The sequence below is a fragment of the Bubalus kerabau genome, chromosome X (assembly GCF_029407905.1).
Source record: "Bubalus kerabau isolate K-KA32 ecotype Philippines breed swamp buffalo chromosome X, PCC_UOA_SB_1v2, whole genome shotgun sequence".
NCBI classification, from domain to species: Eukaryota; Metazoa; Chordata; class Mammalia; order Artiodactyla; family Bovidae; genus Bubalus; species Bubalus kerabau.
The window spans coordinates 160959634-160971704 of NC_073647.1; the positions used below are offsets into that span (position 1 = coordinate 160959634).

Genomic DNA, 12071 nt, shown 5'->3' on the forward strand with positions numbered 1-12071 from the left:
GGTGGCTCAATGGTAAAGAATCCACCCACCAATGCAGGAGACCCAGGTTAGACCCCTGGGTCGGGAACATCCCCTGGAGACGGGAATGGCAACCCACTCCAGTATTCTTGTCTGGAGAATCCCATGGAGAGAGGAGCCTGGTGGGCTATAGTCTTCGGTGTTGCAAAGAGTCGAACACGACTGAGCACACACACACACTCATTTGCACAGGATGGGGGGCACCTGGCAAAGTCACTCTGGGAGGAGGGAGCCCACAGCATTGCAATTCCCAAGCCCCACTTAGGTCAGTTCAATTCAGTTGCGTCCGACTCTTTGCGACCCCATGGACTGCAGCATGCCAGGCCTCCCTCCATCACCAACTCCCCGGAATTTACTCCAACTCATGTCCATGGAGTCGGTGATGCCATCCAAGCATCTCATCCTCTGTCATCCCCTTCTCCTCCTGCCTTCTATCTTGTGCAGCATCAGGGTCTCTTCCTCTTGCTCCCAACACACACCTCTGCAAAGCATGCCATCTCATTTCCATGTGCATCCTTTGGAGATGTCCCCCCAAGCACAGGAGTTTGGAAACGTGGCTTGCCGAGCACCCCGGTCCCCACTCCCCCCACCTTCGCCCAGATCCCCGAGATGGCACCGTCCGCGCATCCCAGGCACCGTCCGGCCGGGAGAGGTAACCCACCGACGTAAGAAGTGGGCGGCGTCTGCCGTCAGCCTCTGCGTGAGGTTGTCGTAGGACATGGGCTGCTGCGTGATGTCACGGTTCCGCATCAGGAAGCAGTTGAGCGGCCGAAAGTAGTGCAGAAAGCCGAGCAGGAGGCCGAGGAATAGGGCGGCCAGAAGGAAGAGGAAAAGCAAGACACAGCGGGGTGCCCGGAAGAGCCCCAGCCACTTGAGCACGATCAGGGTCAGCAGGGCCACGGTGATGAGCTGCATGGGCAGCAACACCAACAGCTGGAAGGCCGGGGTGAACACACTGCCCTCGCCCAGCTTGCAGTCCCGCAGGTTGGTCAGGGGCAGCCCGTGGAAGTAGTCGAAGCCGTGGCTGGTCGGGTGGTGACAGAAGTCGCCCGGGTCGTGGCAGCTGATGCCCAGGTGCCACTTGCCTAAGGGGGCAGACCACAGGGGCAGCGAGTTTAGAGCCAGTGGAAACCGCCCCCCACCCCACCCCACCCCGGCCCTGGTGTCCATCTCAGCTTTGGACGCCTGTGAGCTGACACCCTGTAGGGCCTCTCTGCTCGATCATCAAGATACATCTATTCGATCCCGTTCTCCTCCTTTTCCCTAAACGATCTAGGGTAGGAACTACTCATGCCACCAGAAAACAATAGGTGATTTGAGGACTGGGAAAAAAAAAAAACCCCAAGATCAACACCTTGCATCCTTCACATTGCTGAGTTGTTAAGTTGTGTCCGACTCTTTGCGACCCCGTGGACCGTAGCCCACCAGGCTCCTCTGTCCATGGGATTCTCCAGGCAAAGATACTGGAGCGGGATATCATTTCCTTCTCCAGGGGATCTTCCCAATCCAGGGATGGAACCTGCGTGTCTTAAATCTCCTGCACTGGCAGGCGGATTATTTTACCACTGAGCCACTAAGGAAGCCCCAGTATTACACTTCATAGGCAGGAGAAAACTACAGAAGAAAACACCAATGTTTTTCTGGGACAGGTGTTTTTTATTTTTTTTTTTAATATTTCTCTTTTCTTTTTTTTTTTGACATGTTGTTTACTCCCTAAGTCACGTCCAGCTCTTTGCAACCCCAGGGACTGTAGCCCACCAGGCTCCTCTATCCATGGGATTCTCCAGGCAAGAATACCAGAGTGGGTTGCCGTGCCCTCTTCCAGGGGATCTTCCTGACCCAGGGATCAAACCCACATCTCTTATGTCTCCTGCTCTGGCAGGTGGGTTCTTCTCAGTGAGAAGCCTGTTTTGGACATGGACCACTTTCAAAGTCTTTATTGATTACAATACTGCTTCAGTTTTAGTATTTTGGCCATGAGGTATATAGGATCTTAGCTCCCCAACCAGGAGTTGAAGCCACACCCTCTGCATTGGAAGGAGAAATTTTAACCACGGGACCACCAGGGACATCCCACAGGTGCTTTTTTTAAAGACATTTCCTTAAAAGGAAAGTCTTAGAACCAACTTGATTTTCTCCCTTGAAAGTTAAAAGTGGAAATGAATCCTTACATAAAAATGACTGCCGAGGCATGAGGAAATCCTACTCATAAGTCAATAATTATTTTAAACACCTCTAAGATGGGAGGGTCATGTTGGAGAGGTTTGACAGAATGTGGTCCACTGGAGAAGGGAATGGCAAACCACTTCAGTATTCTTGCCTTGAGAACCCCATGAACAGTATGAAAAGGCAAAATGATAGGATACTGAAAGGGGAACTCCCCGGGTCGGTAGGTGCCCAATATGCTACTGGAGATCAGTGGAGAAAAAACTCCAGAAAGAATGAAGGGATGGAGCCAAAGCAAAAACAATACCCAGCTGTGGATGTGACTGGTGATAGAAGCAAGGTCCGATGCTGTAAAGAGCAATATTGCATAGGAACCTGGAATGTCAGGTCCATGAATCAAGGCAAATTGGAAGTGGTCAAACAAGAGATGGCAAGAGTGATCATCGACATTCTAGGAATCAGCGAACTAAAATGGACTGGAATGGGTGAATTTAACTCAGATGACCATTATATCTACTACTGTGGGCAGGAATCCCTTAGAAGAAATGGAGTAGCCATCATGGTCAACAAAAGAGTCTGAAATGCAGTACTTGTATGCAATCTCAAAAATGACAGAATGATCTCTGTTCGTTTCCAAGGCAAACCATTCAATATCACGGTAATCCAAGCCTATGCCCCAACCAGTAATGCTGAAGAAGCTGAAGTTGAACGGTTCTATGAAGACCTACAAGACCTTTTAGAACTAACACCCAAAACAGATGTCCTTTTCATTATAGGGGACTGGAATGCAAAAGTAGGAAGTCAAGAAACACCTGGAGTAAAAGGCAAATTTGGCCTTGGAATATGGAATGAAGCAGCATAAAGGCTAATAGAGTTTTGCCAAGAGAACACACTGGTCATAGCAAACACTCCCTTCCAACAACACAAGAGAAGACTCTATACATGGACATCACCAGATGGTCAACACCGAAATCACATTGATTATATTCTTTGCAGCCAAAGATGGAGAAGCCCTATATAGTCAGCAAAAACAAGACCAGGAGCTGACCATGGTTCAGATCATGAACTCCTTATTGCCAAATTCAGACTTAAATTGAAGAAAGTAGGGAAAACCACTAGACCATTCAGGTATGACCTAAATCAAATCCCTTATGATTATACAGTGGAAGTGAGAAATAGATTTAAGGGCCTAGATCTGATAGACAGAGTGCCTGATGAACCATGGATGGAGGTTCGTGACATTGTACAGGAGAACAGGGATCAAGACCATCCCCATGGAAAAGAAATGCAAAAAAGCAAAATGGCTGTCTGGGGAGGCCTTACAAATAGCTGTGAAAAGAAGAGAAATGAAAAGCAAAGGAGAAAAGGAAAGATATAATCATCTGAATGAAGAGTTCCAAAGAATAGCAAGGAGAGATAAGAAAGCCTTCCTCAGTGATCAATGCAAAGAAATAAGAGGAAAACAACAGAATGGGAAAGACTAGAGATCTCTTCAAGAAAATCAGAGATACCAAGGGAATATTTCATGCAAAGATGGGCTCAATAAAGGACAGAAATGGTATGGACCTAACAGAAGCAGAAGATATTAAGAAGAGGTGGCAAGAATACACGGAAGAACTGTACAAAAAAGATCTTCACGACCAAGATAATCATGATGGTGTGATCACTGACCTAGAGCCAGACATCCTGGAATGTGAAGTCAAGTGGGCCTTAGGAAGCATCACTACAAACAAAGCTAGTGGAGGTGATGGAATTCCAGTTGAGCTATTTCAAATCCTGAAAGATGATGCTGTGAAAGTGCTGCACTCAATATGCCAGCAAATTTGGAAAACTCAACAGTGGCCACAGGACTGGAAAAGGACAGTTTTCATTCCAATCCCAATGAAAGGCAATGCCAAAGAATGCTCAAACTACCACACAATTGCACTCATCTCACACGCTAGTAAAGTAATGGTCAAAATTCTCCAAGCCAGGCTTCAGCAGTACGTGACCCGTGAACTTCCAGATGTTCAAGCTGGTTTTAGAAAAGGCAGAAGAACCAGAGATCAAACTGCCAACATCCGCTGGATCATGGAAAAGGGAAGAGAGTTCCAGAAAAACATCTATTTCTGCTTTATTGACGATGCCAAAGCCTTTGACTGTGTGGATCACAATAAACTGTGGAAAATTCTGAGAGATAGGAATACTAGACCACCTGACCTGCCTCTTGAGAAACCTATATGCAGGTCAGGGAGCAACAGTTAGAACTGGACATGGAACAACAGACTGGTTCCAAATAGGAAAAGAAGTCCGTCAAGGCTGTATATTCTCACCCTGCTTATTTAACTTATATGCAGAGTACATCATGAGAAATGCTGGGCTGGAAGCAGCACAAGCTGGAATCAAGATTGCTGGGAGAAATATCAATAACCTCAGATATGCAGATGACACCACCCTTATGGCAGAAAGTGAAGAGGAACTGAAGAGACTCTTGATGAAAGTGAAAGTGGAGAGTGAAAAAGTTGGCTTAAAGCTCAACATTCAGAAAACGAAGATCATGGCATCTGGTCCCATCACTTCATGGGAAATAGATGGGGAAACAGTGGAAACAGTGTCAGACTTTATTTTTGGGGGCTCCAAAATCACTGCAGATGGTGACTGCAGCCATGAAATTAAAAGACGCTTACTCCTTGGAAGGAAAGTTATGACCAGCCTAGATAGCATATTGAAAAGCAAAGATGTTAATTACTTTGCCAACAAAGGTCTGTCTAGTCAAGGCTATGGTTTTTCCAGTGGTCATGTATGGATGTGAGAGTTGGACTATGAAGAAAGCTGAGCGCCGAAGAATTGATGCTTTTGAACTGTGGTGTTGGAGGAGACTCTTGAGAGTCCCTTGGACTGCAGGAGGAGATCAGTCCCAGGTATTCATTGGAAGGACTGATGCTGAAGCTGAAACTCTAGTACTTTGGCCTCCGGATGCGAAGAGCGGACTCATTGGAAAAGACCCTGATGCTGGGAGGGATTGGGGGCAGGAGAAGAAGGGGATGACAGAGGATGAGATGGTTGGATGGCATCACCGACTCGATGGACATGAGTTTGAGTGAACTCCGGGAGTTGGTGATGGACAGGGAGGCCTGGCATGCTGTGATTCATGGGGTTGCAAAGAGTTGGACATGACTGAGTGATTGAACTGAACTGAACTGAAACATTTCTTATAAAATGTGAAGTGCATCAGTGAATTAGTGAGCGCCTCACACAAGAGAAAAAGCAATGGTGGCCTTATGACCAGATGTGGGAAGGAAGAGAAGGCTCGCTCTGCTCCCATGCGATTTTCCATGACTCTTCTGATGACCTACGTAGACCCAAGCTCATCAAGGGAAAGGGGAGAAGGATTCATTTCCTATCAAGGGAATAAAATCAATGGGCATGCCAAATGAGAAACATTCAGATGCAATTTTATTACTGCCATGTAAGATGAAAATCTTTATCAATAGTATGGTGTGTGTGTGTGTGTGCGTGTGTGTGTGTGGTGGTGTTTGCTGTGTGTGTGCACAACTATGCATTTTTCTGTTATCTACCATATATTTCAACTTTCTGCCTCTGTGTCTCATCCATCCAACATCCACTCATTCAGTATCCACCATTCATTCATGTATCCAATCACTCACCCACTGACCCACTCACCCCTTCATCCAGCCAGTCAGTATCCACTATTCATTCACCCACCCATCTATGGATTCATTGTTCATCCATCCATCCGATATCCATCATCCACCTACCATCCATCCATCATACATCCACCTACCATCCATCCATCCAGCATCCACCATCCATCTACCATCCACCATCCATCTACCATCCACCCACCATCCATTATCCATCCATCCATCCACCATCCATCCATCCATCCAGTATCCACTATCCATCTACCATCCATCCATCATCCATCCATTATCCATCTACCTTCTACCATCCATCATCCATCCACCCACCATCCATCCATCCATCTATCCAATATCCACCATCCATCCGTAATCCATCTACCATCTACCATCCATCCATCCGTCCATCAATCTATCCAGTATCCACCATCTGTCTACCATCCATCCATCATCCATCCATCATCCATCTACCTTCTCCCATCCAGCATCCATTCATCCACCATCCATCCATCAGCAACTACCATTCATCCATTCATCCAATAGCCATCATCAATGTACCATCCATCCACCATCCACCCACCCACCATCCATCCATCCAGTATCCACCATCCATCTACCATCCACCCATCATCCATCCATCATCTATCATCCATCCACCTACCATCCATCCATCCAGTATCCACCATCCATCTACCATCCACCCACCATCCATTATCCTATCCATCCATCCACCATCCATCTATCCATCCAGTATCCACCATCCATCTACCATCTACCATCCAACATCCATCCACCATCCATCATCCATCCATCCACTATCCATCCATCAGCATCCACCATTCATCCATTTATCTAGTATCCATCATCCATCTAGAATCCATCCATTATGTATCCATCCACCATCCACCCAGCATCCATCCATCTCTCCAGTATCCACCATCTACGTACCATCCATCCACCATTCACCCATCCATCCAGTAGCCACCATCCACCCACCATCCACCCATCCAGTACTACCCATCCAGTATTCGCCAGTCACCTCCCATCCATCCATCATCCATCCACCTCTCCATCCATCCAGTATCCACCATCCACCTGCCATCCATCTATCCACCATCCATCTACCATCCACCCAGCATCCGTCCATCCATCCAGCATCCACAGTTCATCCATCAGCCATTCACCCATCATCCTTCTCATCTACTGAGCTACCTCTCCCTGTCTCTATCACCTGACTCAACTATCTTTCCATCTATCCATTTGTCCATCTGTCAGTCCATCTGTGTGTCTATCATTATCTACCTATCACCCATCCATCCATCCGTCGACACACATACACATAGATACATAAATAAAGAGACACATCCACACATTCAAACACTGCATACAGATGCCTGCTGTTTTGATTTAGAGTTGAAATTGTTTCTTCCCTTTCTACAGCTGTGCAAGTTCTATCAGCCGTGTCACCCTAAAGATGGCTGCGGTCACGCCCTCCTCACTCTCCAACCACCCCGCCCAGATCCTCAGTCCCATACCTATCAGAGCTGTGGAATAGCCTTGATCCTTCAGAAGCTTGGCGAACGTAATCTCACTGGGGGGCAGTCCTCCAGAAGAGGCCGAGAAGAGGAAAACTCCCACTTGGGACTGAGATGCCATTCCTGAGCAATGAGAAATCCACCATGAAGACGGGGAGGACCATTAGGGCTGGGAGAAGGACGAGGACCGCGGTGCTGGAGCCAGCGGTGAGGGGGGAGGGCGTTACCTGAGCGGACAGGGTACCGGCCGGTCATGAAGGCCGCCCTGCTGGGCGTGCAGAGGGGTGATGCTGCTAGGTGCTGCGTGAGCTTCACACCCCCTCTGGCCAGGCGGTCGATATTGGGAGTCCTGGAACAGAGACTCGTGGGTCATTCATCATGATCTTAAGAAAGCTTCTTTGGGGGCTTTGCACAGTGAGTCGCTTCTCAGTAACCCAGGGAAATAGAGCCATGTGTCTTGGTGGGAAGGGGATGACAGAGGATGAGATGGTTGGATGGCATCACCGACTCGATGGGCACCAGTTTGAGCCAATTCTGGGATATGGTGATGGACAGGGAAGCCTGGCATGCTGCTGTCCGTGGGGTCACAGAGAGTCGGACACGACTGAGTGACTAAACTACAAGATGTGGTGGGAAGGAAGGAAGGAGAGGGAGCGGACACAGCACCATGGCTCTGAGTAAGGACAAAACCGAACTGAGGGCTCCACGATCGAGGTCAGCCCTCTCTGGGGGACCTCACTCACCCAGGGCTCTGAGCTTCTGGTTTAGGAGGAAGGAGACGAGTCCTGACAATGGGCTGCTGGGACCAGGGGGATGGAGATGTTTCAAGGTCTCTCTCCTTCTCACCTGTCCCCCCCAGTCACCTCCGTATCCCCCCCAGTCACCTCTGTGCCCCCAAACAGGAAAGCTCTGGGGGCAGCCTGACTCTCCTCTTCCCAACCACGGCCAAAGAGAGGCTCTGAAGGAGTTGTCCTCAGGCTCTGCCTGGTGGCTCAGACGGGAAAGAATCTGCCTGCAAGGCAGGAGACCTGGGTTCGATCCCTGGGTCGGGAAGATCCCCTGGAGAAAAAGGACATGGCAACCCACTCCAGTCATCTTGGCTGGAGAATCCCATGGACAGAGGATCCTGGCAGGCTACAGTCCAGGGGGTCGCAAACAGCTGGACACGACTGAGCGACTCACACTTTTACTTTTCCAGGGACAAGGGGGTGATGGGCCCCCAGGAGCAAGGAAGCAAGGGCTCCAGGTGCATCTACCAGGGAACTACCCGGGGTTCACAGTGTCCAGGGCCAAGCTGGAAACAGGTCAGGCCATGAGTCACTCACACCCTCTGTGGACTCCATGGTTTTCACGCCGAAGCCATGCTCATGGAGGGGTTCACTTTAAGGATGGTGCACTGTGCAGGACGGGCCATTCTGTGGCCTTTTCTCCAGGAAGGTCGTGGCCCCGTCACCTCGGAAAATCACGCCAGACTTCCCCGGCATGGGGAGGGGGAGTTCTCACAGGTCTGGGGCCACTCTGAGTGGTTATCTCATATCCTTTTAAAGAAGCCCTGGTCCCTGCCACTCTGCCCATCTTTTAGACTTCGGTCCTGATCATACATGGGACCCCCTATGGCCTTCCCGTCCTGTGGGAGGAGCCTGCTCCACCTCTGGATGTCTTTCTACCCCCATCTCAGCAGCTTCCATCACAGCATAAAAGCACGATGTGATTAACTGCACTCCCTTCCTGGCCTGTGGGATGGGACATCTTATCTCGTTCACATAGGCCCCACCCTCAGTGGTTCAGTGCCCAGAAGCCAATCAGGTAACAGTGAAAGTGAAAGTCGCTCATTTGTGTCCAACTCTGTGACCTCCATAGACTGTAGAGTCCATGCGATTGTCCAGGCCAGAATCCTGGAGTGGGCAGCCATTCCCTTCTCCGGGGGATCTTCCCTACCCAGGGATGGAACCCAGGTCTCCCGCATTGCAGGCGGGTTCTTTACCAGCTGAGCCCCCAGGGAAATACAGCAATACTGGAGTGGATAGCCTATCCCTTCTCCAGTGGATCTTCCCGACCCAGGAGTTGAACTGGGGTCTCCTGCATTGCAGGCGGATTCTTTCCCAGCTGAGTTATCAGGGCAGCCTGTGGAACAGCGCATACCTCAGTGGGCAAGATCGTTCTACTGCCCTGTGGTCTCCAACTCCTCTCCCATTTATTACCTGACTTTATCCATTTAATTGTCAACATTTCCACTTGGCTTTGGCCTTATGTTACAAGATGCTGAGAATACTGAAATCGTATGTGTGACTAGTGCCTAGATTGGCTACTGAGAAACCTATCTGGGGGTGTGATATTATAAAATGAAGCATGTCGTTCAGAAAGAGCTGGGTGGGGGAGAGGGATAAATTAGGAATTTGGGATTAGCAGACATACACTGTAAAAGAGATACATAACAAGGAGGTCCTGTATAGTATCGGGAACTATATTCAATACCTTGTAACAAACAATAATGGAAAAGAATTAGAAAACAGAATATACACATATATAAAGAAGATATATATGTGTGTGTCTATATGGGCTTCTCAGGTGGCGCTAGTGGTAAAGAACCTGCCTGCAATACAGGACACGTAAGAGATAAGGGTTCAGTCCCTGGGTCGAGAAGATCCCCTGGAGGAGGAAATGGCAACCCACTCCAGTATTCTTGCCTGGAAAATCCCATGGACAAAGGAGCCTGGCGGGTTACAGTCCATGGGGTCATAAAGACTCTGACGTGGTTGAAGCCAGTTAGCACACAGCACACGCATATGTGTATATATATGCCAAAACAATATTGTAGATAACTGTACTTTCAATGAAAAGAAAAAGAATTGGATGCTAATATGGGGAGCAAGATAGATTTAGGGTATTACTATGAATTTATTATTATAAATTCTTACTGTATAGCCCTTTTCTTCCTTTTGATAATTAGCAGACAGTGAACTTTAAAGACTTGATTGCAATTTTTTTAAATTAAGACTCCTTAGTGGGATCAGTTGCCTATTACATTAATAAATTTTAGGAATATCACGTCTGGTAGCATATCTAATATGAACTGTTGTTGTTCAGTCGTTAAGTTGTGCCCGAATCGTCCGGATGGTAAGGGAATTCCCTACAAGGGTGAAGAAGATGAAGCTCCTGCTTTTCGTGACCTCAGAACACCGTGGTTTACGTGGCTCGAGGGCAGTCTTGGTTTTCACTGTCTACACAGAGCCACGCATGGCGTGCAGCTGGAGGGGAGCGTGGGCTTTGCACGTCTCCCTGTGGCCTGTGTTCCACGAACACCTGCCGCCTGTCACGGGGCGGCCAGCCCATGGAGGGGTCCCTGTGTTGACTGACCCATCACCGCACCTGAGCGTCTTGTTGCCATAGCAACCGGGGTCCCCGATGCCAAGGTCGTCAGCCATCAGCAGGACGAAGTTGGGCTTTGATGCCGCCCGGCTCTGGGCCTCACAGAAGAACAGCAACAGAAGCAGAAGGGTCATCATGTCCCTGCAAAGGGCGAGGGCAAGAGAGTCGTGAAGGATGCTGGTGGGAGGGACCGTTCTCCTTGTCCGGGATTCTCCCTTCTTCCCCTCCCCCTAGAAGAAAGGGTACTGTCCACCCACCCGCCCCGGATGGGACGGGATCCAAAGCAACTCAGAGGACACATGTGTGCTAAGTCGCTTCAGTTGTATCCGACTCTCTGCGACCCCATGGACTGCAGCCCACCAGGCTCCTCTGTCCGTGGGATTCCCCAAGGGAAGAATACTGGAGAGGGTTGCCATGCCCTCCTCCAGGGGATTTTCTCCGACACACGGGCTGAACCCCAGTTTCTTACGTCTCCTGCTTTGGAGCCACCTGGGAAGCCTGAGACATCACGTAGAAAGAATCGCATCCTCTCTGCACTCTGTGTTTGTTTCTACAACAAACAAACATTTTTTTCTCCCTGCAGAGCGCTGACCTCTCCTTTCTACCTCAAACCAAAACACAGGCTCTGTCTGGAAAAATGAAAACACAGTCATCTCTTCTTCAAAAATGAAAACAATCATCTCTTTAAGGCGGGCTCTGTCATCAGCTAAACGTTCTCTACTCTGCACTGGAAAAACAACAGAAAAACAGGCATTTCAGGATAATCCAGTTGTCAATGTCAACCCCTTTCTAAAATTAGCCGTGACTGGCACCTGTGGGTGCAGCAGCTTTTAAAAGGGAAACCTGTAGACATGGGAGTGTGGCAAACCTTTCCAAGCTCAAGGAAGGCAAGGTTCATTGCTCCAGCACTGGGTGCTAAGTTCAGTTCAGTTCATTCCAGTCGCTCAGTCGTGTCTGCGTCTTTCCAACCCTATGAACTGCAGCACGCCAGGCCTCTCTGTCCATCGCCAACTCCTGGAGTCCACCCAAACCCATGTCCATGTCCATCACGTCGGTGATGCTATCCAACCATCTCATCCTCTGTCGTCCCCTTCTCCTCCTGCCTTTCCCAGCATCAGGGTCTTTTCCAATCAGTCAGTTCTTTGCATCAGGTGGCCAAAGGATTGGAGTTTCAGCTTTAGCATCATTCCTTCCAAAGAACACCCAGGACTGATCTCCTTTAGAATGGACTGGTTGGATCTCCTTGCACTCCAAGGGACTCTCAAGAGTCTTCTCCAACACCACAGTTCAAAAGCATCCATTCTTCGGCGCTCAGCTTTCTTCATAGTCCAACTCTCACATC

At 48.9% G+C, this 12071-nt stretch overlaps 1 protein-coding gene across 1 annotated transcript in view; it reads right to left on the minus strand.

Moving 5' to 3' along the window:
- Positions 1 to 10866, minus strand: part of STS (steroid sulfatase) — an 85802-nt gene extending 74936 nt beyond the window's left edge. The window contains exons 1-4 of the mRNA XM_055564717.1: positions 10730 to 10866; positions 7588 to 7709; positions 7361 to 7483; positions 680 to 1103 (exon numbers count right to left, since the gene is read on the minus strand). Of these exons, the coding sequence (XP_055420692.1) occupies positions 680 to 1103; positions 7361 to 7483; positions 7588 to 7709; positions 10730 to 10866 (806 nt within the window). The remainder of the gene's footprint in view (positions 1 to 679; positions 1104 to 7360; positions 7484 to 7587; positions 7710 to 10729) is intronic.
- Between the last annotated feature and the right edge of the window lie 1205 nt (positions 10867 to 12071).